This window comes from Parasteatoda tepidariorum, chromosome X1, assembly GCF_043381705.1.
Source record: "Parasteatoda tepidariorum isolate YZ-2023 chromosome X1, CAS_Ptep_4.0, whole genome shotgun sequence".
In the NCBI taxonomy this organism is placed as follows: domain Eukaryota; kingdom Metazoa; phylum Arthropoda; class Arachnida; order Araneae; family Theridiidae; genus Parasteatoda; species Parasteatoda tepidariorum.
The window spans coordinates 34,488,296-34,510,328 of NC_092214.1; the positions used below are offsets into that span (position 1 = coordinate 34,488,296).

Sequence of the window (22,033 nt, forward strand, 5' to 3'; positions counted from 1 at the left end):
AAAGTGATTTCTAAGGTAGAAAACTTGTCACAAAAGAGGTATTTATGAGGCATAAAAATGTCACGTCATTTCAACTTATGAGAGTCAGGTATTTATTGAGATGTATGAAGTCATTTTAGTTATACTTAAGCTTATTTTGACGTTGTTTAGCCCGTATTTTAATATCGTCCTCTATAGAGGACAACTAAAATTCGTTGAATTTTTACAACTTATATTGTTATATTTAATTATTTTTCACTTGGGAAATATAATTTTAGATGGACTAATTTTAATTAAACTCATTTTAAGATTAATTTTATGCTTTTCGTATGCCAATGTATAATTTCTTGCTTCCTACGTTGTGACAGTTTTACGGGGTGGACCCCTGTAACTTCCAGGACGACAATGCCAGCTTTCATGTGGCGAGGGTCACCAAGGCTTGGTATGGTGCCAATGGGGTTAATCGAATGGACTGGCCTGACCAGAGCCCAGACCTGAACCCTATCGAGAATCTTTGGGATGAGTTGGACCGCTGAATTAAGGGGTGTACTACCGGTTCAAAATCGGTGAAGGAACTTACATTTCTTTTCCAAGACGAGTGGAAGAAAATACCACTAGCTGTCACACAAGGACTTGTGGAAAGTATGCCCCGGAGGGTTCACGCTGTAATTGGAGCTCGTGGAGGCTCTACTAACTAATGTTTATGAATTATATATATATATATATATATATATATTCAGTGACTGATTTTAATCAGTTATTTAAGAATTTTTTTGTCTGCCTGCCCAAATTAAAAATTAAAAATTTAGAAATTAAAAAATGTTTCGAAATATATTCAAAAATTTGTGTATATATCTGATAAAAAGGTGTAATATGCTCTTAGGTAAAATTTATTTGATACTAAGTTTGCTTTCATGTTTGCGAAAAGAACATTTTCCCAGTAGTCACTTTTTGGCGCAAAAAAACTTTTAAAAATTTCGTTTTCCTTTAAAAATGAAGTTTCCCCTATTGCATCAAAAAAGAGTTTTGCAGATATAATTTGTAAAATATTCAAATATCTACTTTGCAATTTAAAATAAGGAAAAAATAAAGTCCTTACTAAGTGCCACAAAATCATTTTGTTTTACGATACTAATTTAAATAATATTTTTTCCTAAAATAAATATGTTAAAGCATCGAAAATGCACTGTTTTATGAACCAATTATTTGTCTCATAAAGTAATATTTTTCATTTTTCCATCAAAATGCGTTTTTTTTAAAAAAATCAAAGCAAATTAATGAAAAGTTAAATAAAGTTGTACTGTACTGTTGCAGCATAAAAATTAAACATTGGGGCAAAATGATAAAGTACATGGTCAGAGAAAATACCCCAGACTCATTGCATATCTGCTATAGAAATAATCTATAATGACAAGATCATTCTTTTTCTTTTTCTCTGTCTAGCGTCTCCACTATTTGAACTGAAAATATTGTTACAACTCCATTTCAAAATATTAACTGCAAGTATCATACTATGAAGAGAACAAATCAAAAATTTTAAAATTCTTCCATTGTAACTGGAACCAAGAAAGCTGGAGAGTTTCGAGATGGAAAAGAATGTACTGTTTTCCATTTTCTCACATTTTACAGTTATTATAATTCATTCGTTCATTTAATTAAGTAAAAATTAAAACCTATATTAATAAAGTTCTGATCACCCTCTAAATTTCTGAGAGTTGGAATCAATCTGGTTTTTTCAATGATACTGATATTCGATATCAGTGCTTACTGATATTCGATATGTATAGTTCGTTCACCAGGAGTTGACACTTGGCTCCGCCTTCATCACGTGGTATCGGATGGTACTATTTCGCTATTTTGGGGAGAAAAATGTGAACAAGGCTGCTATTTGGCGATTTTATGATAAAAATATTTATTTCGCAATCTTCATGTGCGTATTTTGAGCATGTGCATTTTAATTCATAAACTTATTGATATTTCTCTCTTTTTATTGAATACTTTGTTCTTTTGGAGATATTTTGCTGGGAAAAAGTTTTTAAATATAAATTAGCTAGAATAACAAAAGGTGTAATAGCTGATGATAAAGCGAAGTAAGTGTCTGAAAAAGAATTCACTGTTTGTGTTTGGCCATCACCTTCTACATCAGAAAGCCTCCACACGGTTTCTTTTAAGTTGTCTGCGCAGACTATTTAAAAAGTGAACAGTTTGAGTGCATGAAACCAAATTCTACTTTAAAAGTGACTGAGAGGAATTTTTCATATATATTTGAGAATTGAATCTGTAGTGGTAGACAAGTAAATAAGACAAACTAATCATATTCAAAAATTAAACAAATTTTTAGACATATATTTTCTACCACTTTTTTATTTTTACTGGATTTTCTATTAAAGGGCTCTTTCGTAAACTGGTTTGCCTTCATAGTGGTCTGATTGGACTACCTATAAGAAACCGTGAGGAGGCTTTGCGCTCATTAGAGGTTACCTCGATTTCAAGCGGGGAAATGTTTTTCTTGTTACTCCCCCGCGCTGAAATGAACTCTGCTTCCGAGGAGGTGGAGCCAAGTGCCAACTTCTGGTGAACGAACTATAGACGTATTTCGTAAAATTAAGACTTATATTTGTTCATTCTTTCTCAACAAATTTTTAATATTCAAATAGTTTTACTTATAAATTAGTAAATGTTTAGTTAAACATTTTTGAGAACAATTTGCTATTTATAACAGAAAAACCATAATATAATTTCAGACTAATCATTGAATAATTTTACCAGATATGGTAGTATAAAAGTTTCATAATCTTTATACGCGCGTACTCATAAGATGATATAAATTTCTAATAGAATTCTAACTATTCATGTTATTGTCTAAAAATTTAATCATGCAAAGAAATTTATTCATGTAAATTATCTAAAAATTCCTAATTTAATGAAACATAAATTTAGAAAGTTACAGGAATTTTACAGAATAATATACTTCTCTACAAAAGAGATTAAAATATTTCTCATTGTTATTTCTTAACAAAGATTGCTGGCGAAATTATTCAGAATTATATATAAAAAATGCAACTATTTAAATAACCACTTTTGGAGAAGGTAGTGTTATTAGGATAAAGATTGTTTGTGACTTCTCACACTTGCACCGATTTCAAAATCATCATCATCGAAAAGCTAAAACTTTGTCTACTTTAAAAGTAAAATTTAAATTTCAAATCATTTTCTGCAAACATAATTCATTTACGCTTTGCATTTAAATCCTATTTTTAGTCTATATATTAAAGCAGATAAAAAGATTATGTTTTACCCTAACAAATTATAAAGTTTCAGTATTTGTGTAATTTATAATTCAGTGATTTTAAAGATATTTTAGTTGTGTTTAGTTGTAAAATTTAAATTTCAAATCATTTTCTACAATTATAATTCATTTACGCTTTGCATTTAAATCCTATTTTTAGTCTATATATTAAAGCAAATAAAAGATTATGTTTTATTCTAACAAATTATAAAGTTTTAATATTTGTGTAATTTATTATTCAGTGATTTTAAAAATATTTTAGTTTGTTCAAATAAAACTCTAGACCAAGTTAATAAATTACACGCTTCTGAAAATAGCTGATTAATGAAAACCTCTCATTTCAGTATTATGTTGTCCCAGAAATAAACTTAAATAGATTACCTAGCACACACTACCGAACTATTATATTCTATTGATAATCTCGATTCAGCTTTCTTTATATAAAATAGAGCCTCAAGAGCAAAGTCATGATTCTCTCCCCATAAAAGTCTGTCAAACAGGAAATGTATATTGCCACTGGGGATATGTTCTTCGGTCCATTCAAACTCTTGCATGGCTTGTAATTGTGGTCATAGTAACTTAGTGTGCGTCATGAATGAACATACTATCAATACATATTATTGATGATGCTTGGTTAAGTAGATATGAGTTCGATGAAGTGGTCCCATAGATCCACTTCTTTAAAAATAGGTTATTTGTTTCTCTAGGAAACATTAGGAAGGTATTGAGATATTGTTCATAAGACTAGAGAAATATATTTGTTTAAGTAGATTCTGATAATAAATTGAAACTGCATTATGTTTTTTGAAAAATATTATCAGTTAATGGCTGCATCAGCACATTTGTAATATTTTTAGAACTACAACTCATTATTTTAAATAAATAATCCCCAGAAAACTGAACTTAGGGGAACCGGAAAGTAATGTCGTTTTGGTGCACTAAATATTCGTTAGTCTTAAAAACTAATTAATTTTTTTCGATCCATTTCGATTCATTTTTAATCCGGCATCGTAAGGTTGTTGCTAATGCGGGTGAATAAATTATTGATTTAAAATAAAATCTTGATGACAAATATCAAATGCACCAAAACGGCATTTCTTTCCGGTCACTCTAATATGACTTGATTAAAAACTTCATTAGCTTTAAAAATATACTAATTAGAAATAACAGTTGACACGCAAAAAAAAAAAAAGAGAAATGAAAAAAGGCGTCCATTTTTTGAGCGCTTAAAACATGTCGACTGCTATTTCCAATTCGTATATTTTGTGAAGCAAAAGAAGTTCTTAATCAAGTAAATGATTATCTTGTTTCTTTGATAATCCACTAATGTTTCAAACATTTGTTTATGAGAATAGATGATTCAATTCGCGTGAGTAGGTTATGAAACTGAATTAAAATCGTATTATGAGTTTTGAAGCAACTTTTTATTGTTTGATGTATCAGTATTAAATAAAAGATTTTTTAGAATTACTCTGAATTATTTTGTTTCTTTGATAACCCATAAATGATTTAAAAATTGTTTGTGGTGATAGACGATTAAGTATGTTTGAGTGGATGTTTTACTGAATTGAAATTAAGTTATGACTTTAGAAGCAATTATTCCTTATTTGATAAGCCAGCATTATCTTAGTTGATTCTGGAATTACAACCAAATATTTTGATTGTTGGATAATCCACTATTGTCTTAATAATTATAGTGCATCTTAGGCGAAAATGTCATTTTAATTAAAAATGAGCATAAGATTTATTCAAAGTGTTTTTACTGTTAAACTCAAACTTTGTTTGCAGTTAAAGCGCACATAATTTAGAATTAATAACTGTTAATTAAAATGTAAACTTCTAGAAGAACGTTCTGAAAAAATGTTCTGTTGAAAACATAATAATACTGGGACTTTCCAACAGAAGATTTCTGTTCTTTTCTGTAGCTTATTATTGAACTACTTTATTATCTGTCAAAAGAGATATTATTTCTGCTAACAAATACAATCTGTATCAATAGTTACCAATTTTATCTTTTAGTTACAGAATTTTGAATATGAAAAATTTTGGTATAAGAGTGGCAACAAATAATGCTATGCATTTAAACAGATACCGACCACTTTGTATGGTAGACAAGCGACCTTATACCAAGCAGGTCTCGAGTTTTAATTTCACCTCGGAAAGTCAAAGCTTAACGATGTAAAAAAAGAAAAATTCGACAATGATTCTTTCAAACGTGGTGGTTTTCGATGCATCGAAAATCGCTAAAAATCATGCAAAATGCTAGAAATCATGCAAAAAAATAATTATAATTTTAGAACTTTGTTTCACTATACAAACCAGAGGGTATACAGCTGCCTCCATGCAAAAGTTTTTTGCAGTAACCTGACCTATTTTCTTCAGGGAATTTTTCTGTCAGCGTGTTTTTTTCGTAGCATACAGATAATCTTTGGTGACTTTGCCAGAAATTTCCGAATTATAACAGAACTTTTTCAAAAAAGTTGACTAAAAATGTCATAGTATGGAAATATAATCAAAATTACAAAAATATATATTTTTTAAATTCTGAATTATATGGATATGAAATAATCTTTTAAGAGCACTGAAAATTTTTACTTTTCTATAAAAAATACGCATTTTCAAGATGTTTTAAGCAATCTTCAAAGTAAATAGCTACTATGTCTGATTTGATACAGCATTTGACTCTAGCTCAAAAATATTTCTTATTGCTTATCTTTTGCGAAAACATAAATAAGGCAAATCTAAGCCATTTCCGTAAAAAAAAATTCCAAACAGGCAAAATAATAGTTGGACAATAAATCATTCAAGCAAGCAACAAATTAAAAAAAAAGAAGAAATATTTATGTGAGTGGTATAAAAGAGATTATCATAAATTCAGGCATGAATTAGGAAGAAAATTTGTGTTTGTTTTTAATTAGAAATACAAAAAATGTGGTATTGTATATTTTTCCAGAAATCCTTTAACGCAGTAACCCATGCGATAGTTATCTTTTAATTTCATTAAAATGGGGGGTGATACAAGAAAAATTAAAAAAAATGATCGAATGTTTTCTTTAATGGTATAAAATGTTTTATGAACTGCTTTCTTTAATCTAAAGCCAAAGATAAGAAAAATGCGGAATGCAATCTGTAGAAATGATATTAAAAAGCATATTATGAATAAGTTCCAAGTCAGATTTATGTAGTCTCATTTAGTGCATTAAACCACAATACTCAATGCTGGGAAACCAACTGAGAGACTATTTTTAAAAATCAAAAGAAATATACATGCGAGATTCTAAAAAATGCCTTTTTTTCATTCCGCAAGTATAATATGCAAAATTATTTGATGACTACAAAGTAATTAGTTACCAAATAAACATAACACTTATTTTCGAAATATTGCAAAAGCTGTTTTTGAATTAAGTTTGAAAAAAATGTACGCTATAAACTGAACGCTTTGATATGATCAGTCATCAATATAATTTAAAATAAAAGAATATATAAAAATAATTTACGTCGAAGAATAATTCCAATGAGATAATGATAAATTTATTTCTTCAAATTATAGTGGTATGATATTTCGCTTGTATTACTGTCATACATCTGAATGATTTACTCACTTGTTTTCATATGGAAGCTATATACTACTCAGGCGCTATATACTAACGAAAACAGTAAATATAATTTTCAAAAGCACGTTATATGTAATTTAAATAAATAAGAGTCATATATTATGTATTGTATGTTTTATTTGAGTAAAAAAATAAGGGTTTTTAAGGTTGAAAACCATGTTACCTCATTAAAGCTTTCTAAATATTATTAACGCACAGAAAATTTTTTTTAAAAACAAACCCATTCGAAAAAATAGCATAGTATATTTTTTAGTATAATAAACTATTTAAAATGTTAGTATCTTTTTTGAAATAATAAACTAGTTAAACATATAGTTTAATAATTTTAATCTAATAAGCAGTTTTCTTTATAATCAACTTAATAATATAATAAGCTAATTCAAAAAATAAAAAAATAAATAAATTTTACCTGACAATAATACTAATATCGTAATTAATGGCTTGAAGAAAATAACATTTGATGGAATAAAAAAATGTAACTACCGTAAACAACGAAAAACAACTGTAAAAAATTCTAATTAAATAAATATTATTGTAAAAATTATGGTATATTGTTTTACGGTGAAAATGGATTTTACAGTAAAATGAGGAGTAAAATAGGCTTTCTGGATTATGCACGTAAAGTGTCGGTACTTAATAACTTAATTTGATCCGGAACTTTTACAGTGTATCATTTCGCCATGCATTTAAAGTGTTAAAGAAAGTTCATATTTCTTAACTTGCTTTCTTAAAAAAATGCTGTTCTTGCTTTATCAAAAAGGAAAAAAAAACGTTCACTTAAGCTTTTAATTTGTATAAAATACATGAATTCACTATAAATTTTAATCTCTATGACTAATTATAAGAATATCAGCTATTAATATTTTTTTAAGCAAACGTATGTTCTGATAGTCTTCAAGCCTTTTTTTTTTCCATTTTTTTCCGATTTAAAAACATGCAACATGTGCAACGGCCTATTATTGAATAGCCTATAATTATCTTATTAGCACTGCTAAAACTTTGATTAAGGTAGGTGAAAAAATCTTGAAAAGTTTCATAAGGATTATTTTGCTTAAGGGGTTCCTAAGAGCAAAATTGTGTAATTGATTATGTGTCTTAATTATTTTTTAGAGCCTTAAGTTACTTTGCCACCGCATTTACTTGCAAAAGGGATTTTTTTAGAACTTAAACGTCTTATTATTTAATGTAAAATTTTTTCAGATCAATGTGACAGGTATTCAGAAAAAAGCGGAGGACCTAGTATTAATTTTAATCGTCAGCATATTTCTAAGGTTTACTTCAAACATTTGTTGTTTCAAACAATGAATATGAATAGAGAACATTGTTAAGATTCTACTTAAATCAGAGACAAAGAGTTAAGGAATGAGTAGTAATTTAATCAAGTTAAGAAATACAGGATCACAAATGACAACGAGAGAAATAATCACATAAAAAAAAGTCTTTCTTATGAAATAAAAAACGTCTTTATTGTTATTTAAATTTTTATTATTAAGGACAAAAAATTTAAGAATAATCCATGAATAGAGAACTACATAAATTAAGTTCTGGAAAAAAATTTACTTGTTTTTTCTTCTTCCATAAACAAATTCATAACTTACTTTTTTTTAAAAACTCTTTGAAAGCATTTTAAACAACATGCTTAATCAACTTTTCAACAACATTATCTAATGTTTTTAAAAGAGCTTACATTAAATTGTTGAAGAAATTGCTAATTATTGCTAATATATATATATATATATATATAGAGGAACTTAATTCATAATTCAAAAGCATATTTAAAATGCACACTTCGATCAATTACGCGATTATTTTTGAAAATTTGTCTAATTTTAATATACAGGAAAAAATTAAAAAATTTATTATACTTTATTATTAATTTTGAGTTAAATGATTCAAGTTTAACGCAATTTTTTAACTAAATGATGCAAAATTTAAAAGGCTATTTTAGCAGATAGCTCTAAAAGATACAAAAAGTTTTTTTTTTTTTAATCTTTTCATAATTATTGAAAGTTTCACAATGCGGGATCCTATGGACCGACGACCTCATAAGCCAACAGTTATAAAATTAAGGAGGCATCTGCTGGCTGATGGAAGCATGAATCACATGGTACCAGCATTGTCTTCTGTTNTCTATTTTAACCAGTAGATACACTAACGTAAACAAGTGCAAACCGGTTTCAGTCGCGTAAAAACAACAAAGTTGCATAGTATCACCTGACAATTAAGATTTTACATAGAATGTTATAGAGCGTCTAATGATAATACCACGCATTTTAATATCTCTATTGATTAAATTAATTTTCAAATAATCAAACATTACATTATTTGAAAGTAAAAAAAAAATCGAAAGAAATATTTCGATTGCATTTAGTCTGTTTCGAAAGTTACGTAAGATAGCCAACTTCTGCTCTCACTTATTCAATTTGAAGGTTTTAAAAGTAATCAATCTCTCTTAACTTTGTTTGAGTAATTTATCTTCATCCACCTGCTATCTTCAACACCACTTTCAATTTATCCCTTTCCACTTTAGTGATTCCTTTCATTCGAACGTTTTGCTTCCTATCATTCAGGCGAGTAATCTTTCATGTAAGTGGAGTACCCTAATACACTGCCTTTAAGTACAATTTGTCTTGCAAGAAGAAAGAATGAACCATACATTACATCTAATTCTAATCTATTAATTTTAAAACTATTGTGGTGTAACTACCACTATAAATATTATATATCAATTCACTAGTATATAAGACATGTTAACTTGATTCTATCAAGAGGTAAATAAGGATAAATGAAGATTGGCATTGTAGATAAGATATATATATATATACATATACAATAAATAAATAAGATATATATATATATATATGATGTACACGTACACATCGTTCCCTTGCCTTATTTTATCGGTTCCGACGCAAATGTTATTCTTATAATGTTAATAATATTGGTTTAGATCGCTTATGAAGAGATCAGATTCCCGCTCCAATCGTTCAGAAATTCTTCCAACATTAAAAAAATAATAATGAAGTTATTTCGTTTCTGGAAGAAAAATAGTTCTGAGAAATATTCCTGATGCTAATGATGATGAAGAAAGAGTGGGATTTACAGTTGTACGTTTGATGTTTATGCAGAAGTTGAGGAAAATGTTGAAACTTGCGGTATTGTCGCAGCATCGGCAACCATTTTTAACAAATGGTAGCAGAAACTGAGAAGAGAAAGGTGAGCAAAGTTCTGCTGATGAAGATGACGATATGGAACCACAATCTGAGAGAATATTTACGAAAGTTCTTGAAGCCTTTGAGAGATTGAGGAATTTTCTGTATTCGCAGGAACTTAAAGAGAATGAAAATGGATGAATGAATGACTGAATAATCTTTTACAAATGTCGAAAATTTATTGTTTGAGATGAGAAGAAAGCTGTATGCTCAAATCAAAACTTCCAAATATTTAAATAAATTAATGGGTTTTCCTCTTTCGCTTGCATCGTAAATATTTCTACATCAATTACTTAATTTTTTAAATAAAAAAATTATATTTATAGCAAGCTTATTAATTTTTTATGTTTATTATTTTTTTAAATTAAGCTTCATGCATTGTCAAGTCATTATTTAACATTTTATGTTGACCCGCATTCGCCATTTTCTCTTATCTATTCTTTGCATTTAATGGTCATATGAGAAATGATTGATCTAGGTGCTACTGTGTTGTAATAAAAGACGACAATAATTACATTTTTTCAATACATTTTTAATATCGTTATGTTACTAATATTGTTGGCAGCATTTCAATATAGTTTTAAGAACTGGTAGCATTAGATTGTGAAGACTTCGACTTACAAAGAATGTACCTGAACTGGCACTTCCCCATTTTAACTGAATTTTTTCAAATAATTTTTTTTAGGTTTTGAAATCATATGAATAATTATTTTATAAATTTATAATTTTATAACCGTCGTTGAACATTTTATGGGTATACGACTACTAATGTTCAACTCCATAGTCTTGTAATTTTGAACCCAATCCAGAAGACAAGGGAACTCCTGGATAGAGTTTTGGGAGAAATTTGTCTTCGTGGAGGACTTTTTGATGGAGCTAACCTGCATTTGCGTTACATAGAGAGAAAGATCACGAGAACCTCTCACGGGTAGCCTGATGGCAAGGGGATTCTAACCCATGATCCGTCTACCACTGAGGATATTTCACGTCAGCAGTGTGGTCGGTGCAGTGCGGTCGAATGCGGAATTCGCATCAACTGGGATTTGAACCCGGTTCGTCGCATTGGAAGGCGAACGCACCATCCCCTGAGCCAGTGCGGCTCAAATAATTATCTTGTCTATATCGAGGTAATTACTAAGTAATAAGTTGCAAAATGTGCATTTTGTTTTATCTTGTTTTACAGCTAAGTTTAATTCGTTTGGCAGTTGAAGAGTATTGTTGAGTAAATTAAGAGATCTGCTTATTTTAAGATTTTTCACCTAAATCAGAAACTATTTGAGTCTTAAAAGGATAAATTTAAAAGATTAAACTATAAAATTAGAAAAAAGTTATTTAGTAATAAATTCAAAATTTCAATTCACAATCAATTTTTTAAGTATAACAATTTATTATTTCGATTAGAAATTTAATGAGAAATAGTTTGAAATTAATTTTTTTGTACAAGGAAGCAATTTCGGTTTTTTAGTGTGAGATAAAACTCAGTTTTTCCAAAACGAAAAAATGAACTTAAATCAGTCAAATAACTTTCTTTCCGTTCGATGATTTTTTTCCATTTTTCTGGTAACTTCATGATCCCGTGCTCATAGAACTTTTGGTCCTTTCCAGCAAAAACTCGAATAATGGCAATTTGAGGTCATTATTATTTATAAATTTTATAATATTTAAAATGTTTTGTAAACTTCTATATAAATGTTAATTCAATGGTGTTATGTCGGGGCTATATGAGCGGGGTGGCATCCTTTCCCGATCAAGTTCCAATAGTTTCGTGAGTGTAGCTAAAGATGTGCGAGGTTTCACATTGTAAGACTGAATCACGATTCCTTTGCAATTCTCAACCCTTGCACCATTGAATTCAATAATAATAATTCAGATAGCATTTGGTCGAGTTTGTTGCTGATAAGAACCAGAAGTTCTAAAACTCGGGATCATGAAGTTACTAGAAAGATGGCAAAAGGTTATCGAACAGAATGAAAGATATTTCTGCTGGCTAAATTTGTATATTTTTTCCACTCTTTCAGAAAACTCGGTAAAACAGTGAATGATAAAATTGTTTCCTTAAACCATAAAGTGGAGAAAATTTGTTGCAAAATTAATATGGTGTTAAACAGAACAAACCATTGTATTATATAATCGTGTTTAAGAAGTACGGCAATATAGCTAAATTCAACACCATATTTTTTTACTATTATGGTCACAGAACTCAAAAATTCTAAATACTGGCTTGCTACTGGCTAACGTTGGCGCGTAATATGCTATACTAGCTAACATTGGCTTAGAATATAAATTGTCAAATAAGAATGGGGCAGGGTTATGAATTAATTCAACATTCTATAATAGATACACTAATATTGCTTACAGCACCACTGGAATAAACAATTTTTTACCGGTAATTCGTTACTTCATGCCGTTGAGGTTATAAAAATAAATAAGCACAATTTTAAAGTACCAAATGAGATTAATGATAATAGTAATTAGCTAATTGGTAATTAATTGAGTTAATAAATGATTACTCACCGAGACACCCATAAAACGCAGTTTTGCTAATTTCTTCACTACTTTTAGAGCCATTTCATGATTGTCATAAGTAAAATTACCAAGTACTAATGTGGAATTTTTGGCTCTCCAACGTAGTTCTGAATCTCTAAGAGCAAGAGCAATAGCCCACACTGCATCAAAAGCTTGAGCAACAAATCCAGTGGATCGATTTTGAGAATCTAATTCAATTTCTTTAAGAATGTCAGGCATTGTCTGAAATTATAGATAAAAGAATATAGTTTTAATATTTTTTTTATTTTACCAAGATAAATAATTACTATGTTTATGCATCCTTGAGCAAAACTAATTTATCCTATTTAAAGATAGTTATCGAAATTTGGAGTCATTTGTTAATTGGAAAAAATGAAATTTCGAGAATACGCAATTTTAATAATTAAACAACATACTATTATCGATATAGATTTTTTTTAAAAAAATTTTAAAACTATTTTTAGTAGGTACTTTTTGATCACACATGATGGATATTGTCATGTCTGTTACAATAAACCTCTTTTTTTATACATATTCTAGACCAAAAAATCTCAAACTTTTTCAGTCGGGGAGTATTTATAGAATTAGAAATTCAACTAAGAACATTGAAGCTTGTTTGTCTCACAGCTATATGCTGCATTTGTTAACTGAATGACATAATAGCTATAATTATGTAAGATCATCTCGTTATTTAATTTACAGGACATCATCATCATTTAATTAATTCTATTTTTTGACTAACTTTCAATTTAAACAGCAAAATCATTCTTAACAAAATACTAGATATAGTAATTTCAAGGAGATATTGAAGATTCACAATTAGTTATTTTATTATTATGGCACTATTACGTTTGTTTCAAATTTTTACTTGGTATCGTTTAACACAAATTTAATAAGAAGGAGGATTTTGTTTTAATCTGCACAATCTGATTATATTTTTCTGTAAATTCAGATAGTTTTGTTTGCTGTTGCCTTTTGGTGTGAATTTGTTTTGTCGAGTAACGGACAAGGTACATTTAATACTGATTTCATTCCTATGTAGTCAATATTTTACGTGAATGGTGAAAATGCTTGATTTTGTTTGGTAAAACACCAGATCAAAAACATCATATTCATATATTTTATCCCATTTTTTACACAAGAAATGTTGTTAATTTTGAACTTTAAAGTATGTTTCATATTTTCTTTCAAAGTTTAGGCATCTCCAACAGTTTGGAGCACTTTGAAATATTTTACGGAACATTCAGTGCTTCCCGGAGCTGAGTTAGAGAATCTCTGCTCTAGTCTTCCTATATCACTTCATCATCCCCTTTCATCTGTTCTTCACTTCGTAATAGAAAACTTATTTCAGTCAAAAAAATATTATTTCACTTCACAGTCCAAAATGCTCTAATCAAAATGCTGTAAATTAATTAGCATTTTTTTAAATAAAATTATAGTGATGAAGTGCTTTTTATACAAAATGTCTGGGACATGTTAGATGACTAAGTAGGGTGCTATCTAAAATCTAATGTTACTATTTATCTTAAATTTGTTTGTTACGGTCATCATTAAATTCTGAAATCGATCATATTAACTGCAAAGTGTGTATTTGTTTTTTCTGTAATCTTTCTACCTTTTAGTTCCAAGATCTATAATTAATTGTAGCGCAGTATTTAGCTTTGAAACGTGGCAATATTTTACTGCTTTAGGACTTTTACAAGGAATTTTGAGAAATAAATAGCTTTCTCAGGAATTTTTCTAGCTTATTTCAAATCACATAGATGGCTCTTACTTACCAATTCAGAAACAGACGTTCCGTTTCCTATTGCCTCGTAATGACTGCCAATCAATAAGATACCTTGGACTGCATCTGCTAATTGGTGATCATTACAATCTGTATGCATGTTGTTCCACCAAGAGTTTGGCTTATCACCAATGATAAGCCAGGCGTACTCTGCACCATGCATTTCCAAGTGATAAACCTGTCATTTTAGAAAATGTGATAATTATCAGAAAAAACACCATTTCTCAAATTATTGGTTTAAAAACAACAAATTCTTTGCTTGACATTTTTGATTTTTTTTTACAACGCTTCAAAGATAATGAATTAAAAGTAATATTACTTTTTGGCAATAAACTTAATATAAGTTCCTAATATCAATGAAGTAAAAATTGTAATAAAACAAATTTTTTCCCGGGTCTTATTGTGAATAATTTATCATAAATAAGTAAAAGAAACAATTGGACAACAAACGTTAAAAGAGTAATTAGAGAAAATTTTAGTTTTTGAAATAAAAATTTCTCTATTGAATTTAGGGAATATTACATTAAATTCTTTGTGAGAAGAGTATGCTTTTTTTGGTTGTCCAAGTAGTTACTGTCTAAAGTTTGAGAATAGGATTCAGGTTTTTGTTTCAGTTAGGTAAGTTATTCACAGAGATTCTATGTGTTACTATATAATTTTAGGGGAAAAATATATTTTTCAAACTGGATCATAAAGGATTTAGTCTGTAAGCATTTATATAAGTAAAAACAATGGGAAAAATGCTCCTTTTAAAAATTTTAATTCATACTAGTTATATTTTTTATGAAATTTTTTTTGTAATATGTGAGCATTAATTTACTTACATTTTTATTTTGGGAGTTTAAGTGAGCAAAAACGCTAACTGTCATTTTGAAAAAATTCTAAAGTTGATTTCCTCATTCAATAAAACGTTGCCATATAAAACTCTTCTTTTAAAAGCTTATTTGACTTGCATCGCAATGTCACCAATTTTTTATATATTTAAAACAATGAAATAGAAACACACGGATGGAATCAAAGCAATGAAAGGAAATCACCAGATCTAAAACCACGAGACCACGTGATTTGGCTTTTTTTCAAAAAATAATTTATAAAAAAAAGTAGTACATATAAGACTTTTAAGCTGATACTTTGTACACAACTAAGCAATGATTATCTTGAAAAAATCTGATAGTTAAGTTGAACAGTTTAGCTTCAACAGAACTTCAAAGCTTAACTTCCAGGTTTCACCCTACTTACCCTTATAAATGTAAATAGATTGAGAATCTATCAATACTTAGACTTTATAAATATCCCCTCTTTTTCTTTAAGTCATTGACATTTTAAAGTCATTGACATTTTTTACATAGCAGAGTGGTGAACAGCCAGCAACAGCTATTTTCATTGTTGAAAAAACGATTAAAATGCTAACGGAATGGATGGTGTGCTTCAATTTTCATTTATGAATCAAGTAATATTAATAACTCTACTATAATTAGTTATCCAAATTTGCCTGTACATAACAAATCCTTAGGTTAAGTTTGTTTACAACAAAAGCTTTAATGCAAAAACTAATATATAATCCAACTTTAGTGGATGTAATTTATTAATTTTTAAAATTTATTATTTTGCTGATTAATAGCAAAAGCTTTAAGGGTGTGGATGCAATTGCTAAAGTTTTACATTAGGAGAAATTAATTATAGTAGTTTAGTTTTTGCAATTTAAAATGTATGTAAAATCAAATAGCTTATTTATTAAATCTAATAATTGCAAAATATTGTTGTTTGAAAAGTTTATGTCTTGATTTTTAACAACCAGTGATGCCTCTTATTTAAAAGAAAATATTTTTGATGTTAGATAAGAAAAAAGGTAAATATAGAGTTTTTATTTTGATATTTTTTGAATATTTATCTTGTGTTTTCACTAAAAGTTTATATTAAGTTTTAAAATAAAGAGAAACATCCTATTACCTCGCAAAACACCTTCCAAAATAAGTCTGAAGAAAAACTCGAAATAATGATGCGGCAATCTTGATTCTACAAGGAAAGAAAGAAAATTTATAAAGTACTTCAGTCTTTCCCCTTTTTTAAAAAATAAATAAAATAAAAAATAGGAAAAACAACAACAAAATCATGAATTTAGTTTAAAACTGTATTTTCTGTTTTACAAAAACTGCAAAGTAATTTTACGTATAAGTAAGAAACCTATTGGATGCATATTTAGCTTCTAAAGTTTGGCGAAATATTTTAAATTCCTGGTTTGTTTTGCTAATATTTTTAAATCCTTCAAAGCCTTATTTTTTTCATTTGAAAATTCCAAGCTTGATGGTGTAACAAGATCACTGATTTGCTTGCAAAGCAGGATTAAGCTTTCAATCTTGTTATCTTATTCCAAGAGTTTAATTTAGATTGTTCGTAAAATCGAAATAATGTTGAAAATTCGAAAAAAAAATAATGCGGCAATATTGATTCTACAAGGGAAGAAATGAAACCTCGCAAATGCTTCAGATTTTCCATCTCTTTTAAAATAAAGAGATGCAAAAGCAATAATAAAATCATGAATTTAACTTAAAACTGAATTTTCTGTCTTAACTAAATTGCAAAGCAATTTTGTTGTTTATGAGTAAGAAACATATTGCATGTATATTTAGCTTCAAATGTTTAGCGAAATCTTCAAACTTGATGGTTTGTTTTGCTTATATTTTCAAGTTTTTCAAAACTTCATTTTCTTTAAGAAAAGTGAAAATTTTAAGCTTGATGGTGTAACAAAATCGCTGACTTGTTTGCAAGTTTTAGATTTCAATAATATTATCTTATAGCAAGAGTTTAAGTAAAATCGTTATTCGAAACTCTACAACCAAAGGAAAATAAAAAATCCACACTTAGACTGCTAAAACCTAAAGCAGAGATTTAATTAGGAACTAAATGTGCAATTTTACTGAAAAGATTTGCAAAAACTTTAAAACAGGCAGTACTTTATATATTCATGAAAGTTCTGAATTTTTAAAATTTTTTTTCTAATTGGCGAAATTTTTTCACTTAGTTAAGATACATTGAGGATCAATAAAACTCTTTTTATTTTTGCATATTTTTATGAACCTAGACAGTGTTGGAGCAACGTTCCGAATGTAAATGCAGCATTTAAAGTAACGTTTTAAAAATTAAAAAAAAAATGAGATCGCAAATGCTATTTATTTTCACAAAATTGTGGCTTTTATTTATATTGAAATTTTGCGCAATGTTCCTAATTAGCATAAAAGACTCAAGTTAAAGATGGAAAAAATTTAACCGAGCACTCATTAATAACTGTTACAAATTCATAACAGCTATAAAACTAACACATTATTCTCTAAAAGTAAAAACTTTCTTTCATATGTTCATATTTACATCGAACAGTTAATCATATTTTCAGTAAGAAAAGTTTCTTTCCGCATAGATATAAACTTACAAAAGACAAGTAAATTTTATAAAATAGTTTTATTTTCATACCGGTTTAAAAGTAGCATTTATAATTATTATATCTATTAATAAAAAAAATTATGGAAATTTTTACTTTCGCGAGTCAATTGATTTTTCTTGTGAAATCTGTCTAAAATTTTTTAAATGTTTTAAATCGCTTCAAATGTTTTAGATTGTCTCAAACGTTGTTTTCCAATCATACTTCGAAAAATGTTTTTAACATTATTTTCGCTATCTTCAATAAAATAATCTACTCGTGTTTTTGCTTTAGCATTTTGTCAACAAACTTCTTTTTGTTGAATATTTCACAAAATCTTATGTATTTTAACTCATAGAACAATTTTTTTTTGCTGTTAAATATTTCACAAAATCTGAAAAAAAAATTAAAAAGTTTGCTTACCTGAGGTTTTTTATGATATCTTCGCCCTAGTATTTTTCAAAAATTATCAGTGAAATTACTGTAACACTTATTAGCAAAATAAATGGTACTAAACTTCGCAGACAAATTATTCTTTGTAAAATTTAAAGTTTTTGAGAGCAAATCATGAGCAAACCTAATTTCTTTTGAAAATATATAAAAAATTCCTGTATGTCTTACTGTATTTTCTTAAAAGTTTTCTTAATATTAATTAAGAAATATCAGAAACATTACAAACAGATGTTATGACCTATTAAAAATATCAAGCTTTTTTTCCTAGATGTTTTTTATATTCCTAAATATATCTCTTTCGTTATTGCTACAGTAATACTAACATTTTTAAAGCCTGATGTTCAAGCATTTTTTTCTTAAATTTTAGTTAATCTCTGGTAACAACAGCCGTTTTTGCTAGCGTTACCTGTATTAAATTTGTATTAAAATGAATACCCAAATTTTACAGGAGTACTGTGCAAAACGTTATAAATTTTTTCATTAAAAATTTGCCTACATAAGTAATTTAAGTTTGTTTTGAATAGTTTCCAATAAATAGAGCTGAAAGAAAAATGATGGTTTCACCCTATGCGAATTTTTCAGATAGGAGTTTGTAAATGATCCAGAGTTTGTTCCAACGATTATAACTGATTTTCAAACCCGTGTCACAACTGCAATTAAATTGTGGCATTCATTTTGACTTATCTTGTGCTTCCACAGAAACCAGTTTTAAAAATATAAAAGCAGGGGCAATTTTTATTTTGAAATTTTTCATCCTTTTGATTTTGGACAGTGAACATACATAAATATTAGGCATACATGAACCTACTAACGTAGCAAATCTCTCGTTAGAAAATATTGCCAGACATTTTAAACTATAATTTGAATGATTTGAGCTGCGATGGCTCAGGAGATAGAGCGTTTGCCTTCCAATAAGGTGAACCGGGTTCGCTGGCTGGGCGATACGAGTCCTCATCCGGCTTGCACCGACCACAGTGCTGACTTGAAATATCCTCAGTGGTAGATGGATCATGGTCCCTTGGCAGTCAGGCTAATCGTGGGAGGTTCTCATGCTCTTCCTATCCATGTAGCGCAAATGCTGGTTAGTTCCATCAAAAAGTCCTCCACGTAGGCAAATTTCTCCTGATACTTGATCCAGGAGTTCCCTTATCTTCTGGATTGGATTCGAAATTACAAGGCTACGGAGTTGAACATTAGCAGTCGTAAACCCAAATAATCGGGTCCGCTGCTCAACGATGGTTATAAAATAAGAATATAAAACATAATTTGAATGATAGTTATGAAATAGTAAAAATATCATACCTTGATTTCTTGCAGATGTTCTTTGTAGTCCCAAATATTGGTTTCCTTTGTTATTGTCACCGAAACATTGACATGTTCAAGACTTGATATTAGTTTCGTCATTGGCTAAAAGAATAATATTTTAGCGTAAAAGATGCATAAACAAAGCAAATTATGAAGTCCAGAACAATTCTGCAACTCCTTCATATACACATGATTTTATAAATAAAATAAATTGCTGGAGAACTGTAACAAATTACATTAATTGAAGTTTTTTAAAATGACGTATTCAAGTTATTTCGGTAGCGATGCAAAGTATTCCTTTTATTGGCGATATAAAATCTGGTATGTAACATTAGCTAATTTTAGCCTTTCTGGCTTGATTTTGTCTCACTGCACGAATGTGAGTTTCGGTTTTTGGTTTTGAAATTCAAATGTTTTAAGGATTTTGAGTTTTCACGGCGATTTATTGTAGGTATAATAAAAAGTGGGAAATGGGTTGTGAACTAAAGAATTCCTTAATATGAAATATAGATTATTTAATTAAGTTCCATAGGATCGGTCCTACAGAGTTTAGTCAAGATGTCATATTAGTACACATATTAGTGATTTTGCTCTCTAAAATCTCTGCAAAAACTGAGAGTCTTTGCAGAATTTGAGAAATGATACTTTCAGGAAACTTTAAATGAAATTTTCATGAAACCAGTCCCAGACCATGAACCAATGCCAAATTTTGAAAAGTGAAATAGGAAATGCTAAAATTCTTTAGCCTGTATTTAAGAACAAGCCGAAATAATTGGTGGTTATTCATGCATTACAGGATGAAAAATTTATCACATGTGCTGTAAACTAGAGTGGTTTCTTGTGAAATATATATAATTTGGAGCAACCCTGCAATTGGAAAACTGTTATTGAAGCACTCCAAGAAAAATTTAAAATAGCTGGAAACATTATTACTTTTTTGCTTATTGTATAAGTAGGGATTTATGCTATTCATGATTTTTTTTCTTAAAATACTTTCTTTTTTAATTGCAGTTGACAGAGTGCATTGTCATATTATTTGATAGTTTTATAATAAATTTATGAATAATTCATATTAAAAAAATCTAACTATGAGTCAGAATGAAGTTTTTCTATCCTTAATTTTAAGCATATTTTTAATTTTAATATTAATACTTTATATGTCCATATTTTATTTATTTGATACTTTATTGTTTGGTTACTTTAAGTTTCATTTCGTTTTAAAGACACTTTATATAGTTTTAAAAAGAACTAAATTTATTACTTTGTTACCCAACTAAGCGACAAAACAGTAACTTAGGTTTTCAATGGCAGAATTACCCATTTCTGCGAAAGAGGAAATGATTTCTATTTACCGAGATATATATCTGTATATATATAATATTCAATTTCACAGTTGACCAAATATTTGGTATTAATTAGGAAATTAGGATATAGTAAATATCCAATAATGGTGACTAATTTAATAATATGTACTCAGCAAATACACAATGGTATACATTAATGATAAGTACTATTATAATAAATATAGAGTTTGTAACATTATTGCTGTAAGCGTAAATAAACAATATAAACAAGAAATTGTGCAACAGAAATTACTTTTGAAACTTATAGTAATAAGTTTACAGAGAAACGCATAAACGCACAGTAAAATGCTTAGTGATAAATTTTTATCTGTTTTAGAATAGTAAATATAAAGCAACTTTACAGACTTTAATAAAATTATAGCAGAAAATGCTTCATATTATGATTGAAATTAATCAATTATTTGATGTGAAATTAAATCAATTATAGTTTATGTTAATACTTTAAATTTTAAGTTTTTAACATTTTATAGATTATAAATTGAAGGGCCTGTAACAATATAATGATAAGTACTATTTTTAAATTATTCAGACGAGCAATTTTCATAAATGAACAAAGATATCTTCATGGAAGCAATAAGATGTTTCTGTGTATTATGCTATAATTCAGGAAAAATTGTAAAAACCTGCAAAGCACCTATTTGGAAAAATTACCAAGAAATAGTTGTAAAAATGTCAACTTTGAAAAAAGTGTGGCCTATCACTATATTGCCCTAATCCTTTCAATTCAGGGAAGCAAAAAATATTTTATAGTCTGAATTTATATACATTTTAAAAAATGTAGATAAATAAAATGGGTATTGAATTTAGAGTTACGGATTAGTTAAATTAAAGTTAGGATTGAAATGATGTGCGTAGTTAGGCGAAGATTTAGTAAGAAAAATATTATTTGTTCATTGTAAAAAAATCCGTATCAAACTATGGTAAAAAGTACAGGCACTATGAATGCAACCTTCGTAATATCCATGCTACCGTAAAATATATGTTACCATAAAATTCATTTTTACCGAATTTTATAACATAATTTTTGCAGTGATATTTATTTAATGACCGTGATTTAGTAAATGATTCTGTAAAAGTTTGGGTATATCAG

At 28.3% G+C, this 22,033-nt stretch overlaps 1 protein-coding gene across 1 annotated transcript in view; it reads right to left on the reverse strand.

Annotated features, from left to right (window-relative positions):
* LOC139426973 (uncharacterized) overlaps positions 1-22,033 on the reverse strand; it is a 238,153-nt gene that overhangs the window by 70,814 nt on the left and 145,306 nt on the right. Inside the window, exons 4-7 of the mRNA XM_071187246.1 lie at positions 19,577-19,681; positions 16,357-16,422; positions 14,399-14,584; positions 12,609-12,842 (exon numbers count right to left, since the gene is read on the reverse strand). Coding sequence (XP_071043347.1) covers positions 12,609-12,842; positions 14,399-14,584; positions 16,357-16,422; positions 19,577-19,681 — 591 coding nt within the window. The remainder of the gene's footprint in view (positions 1-12,608; positions 12,843-14,398; positions 14,585-16,356; positions 16,423-19,576; positions 19,682-22,033) is intronic.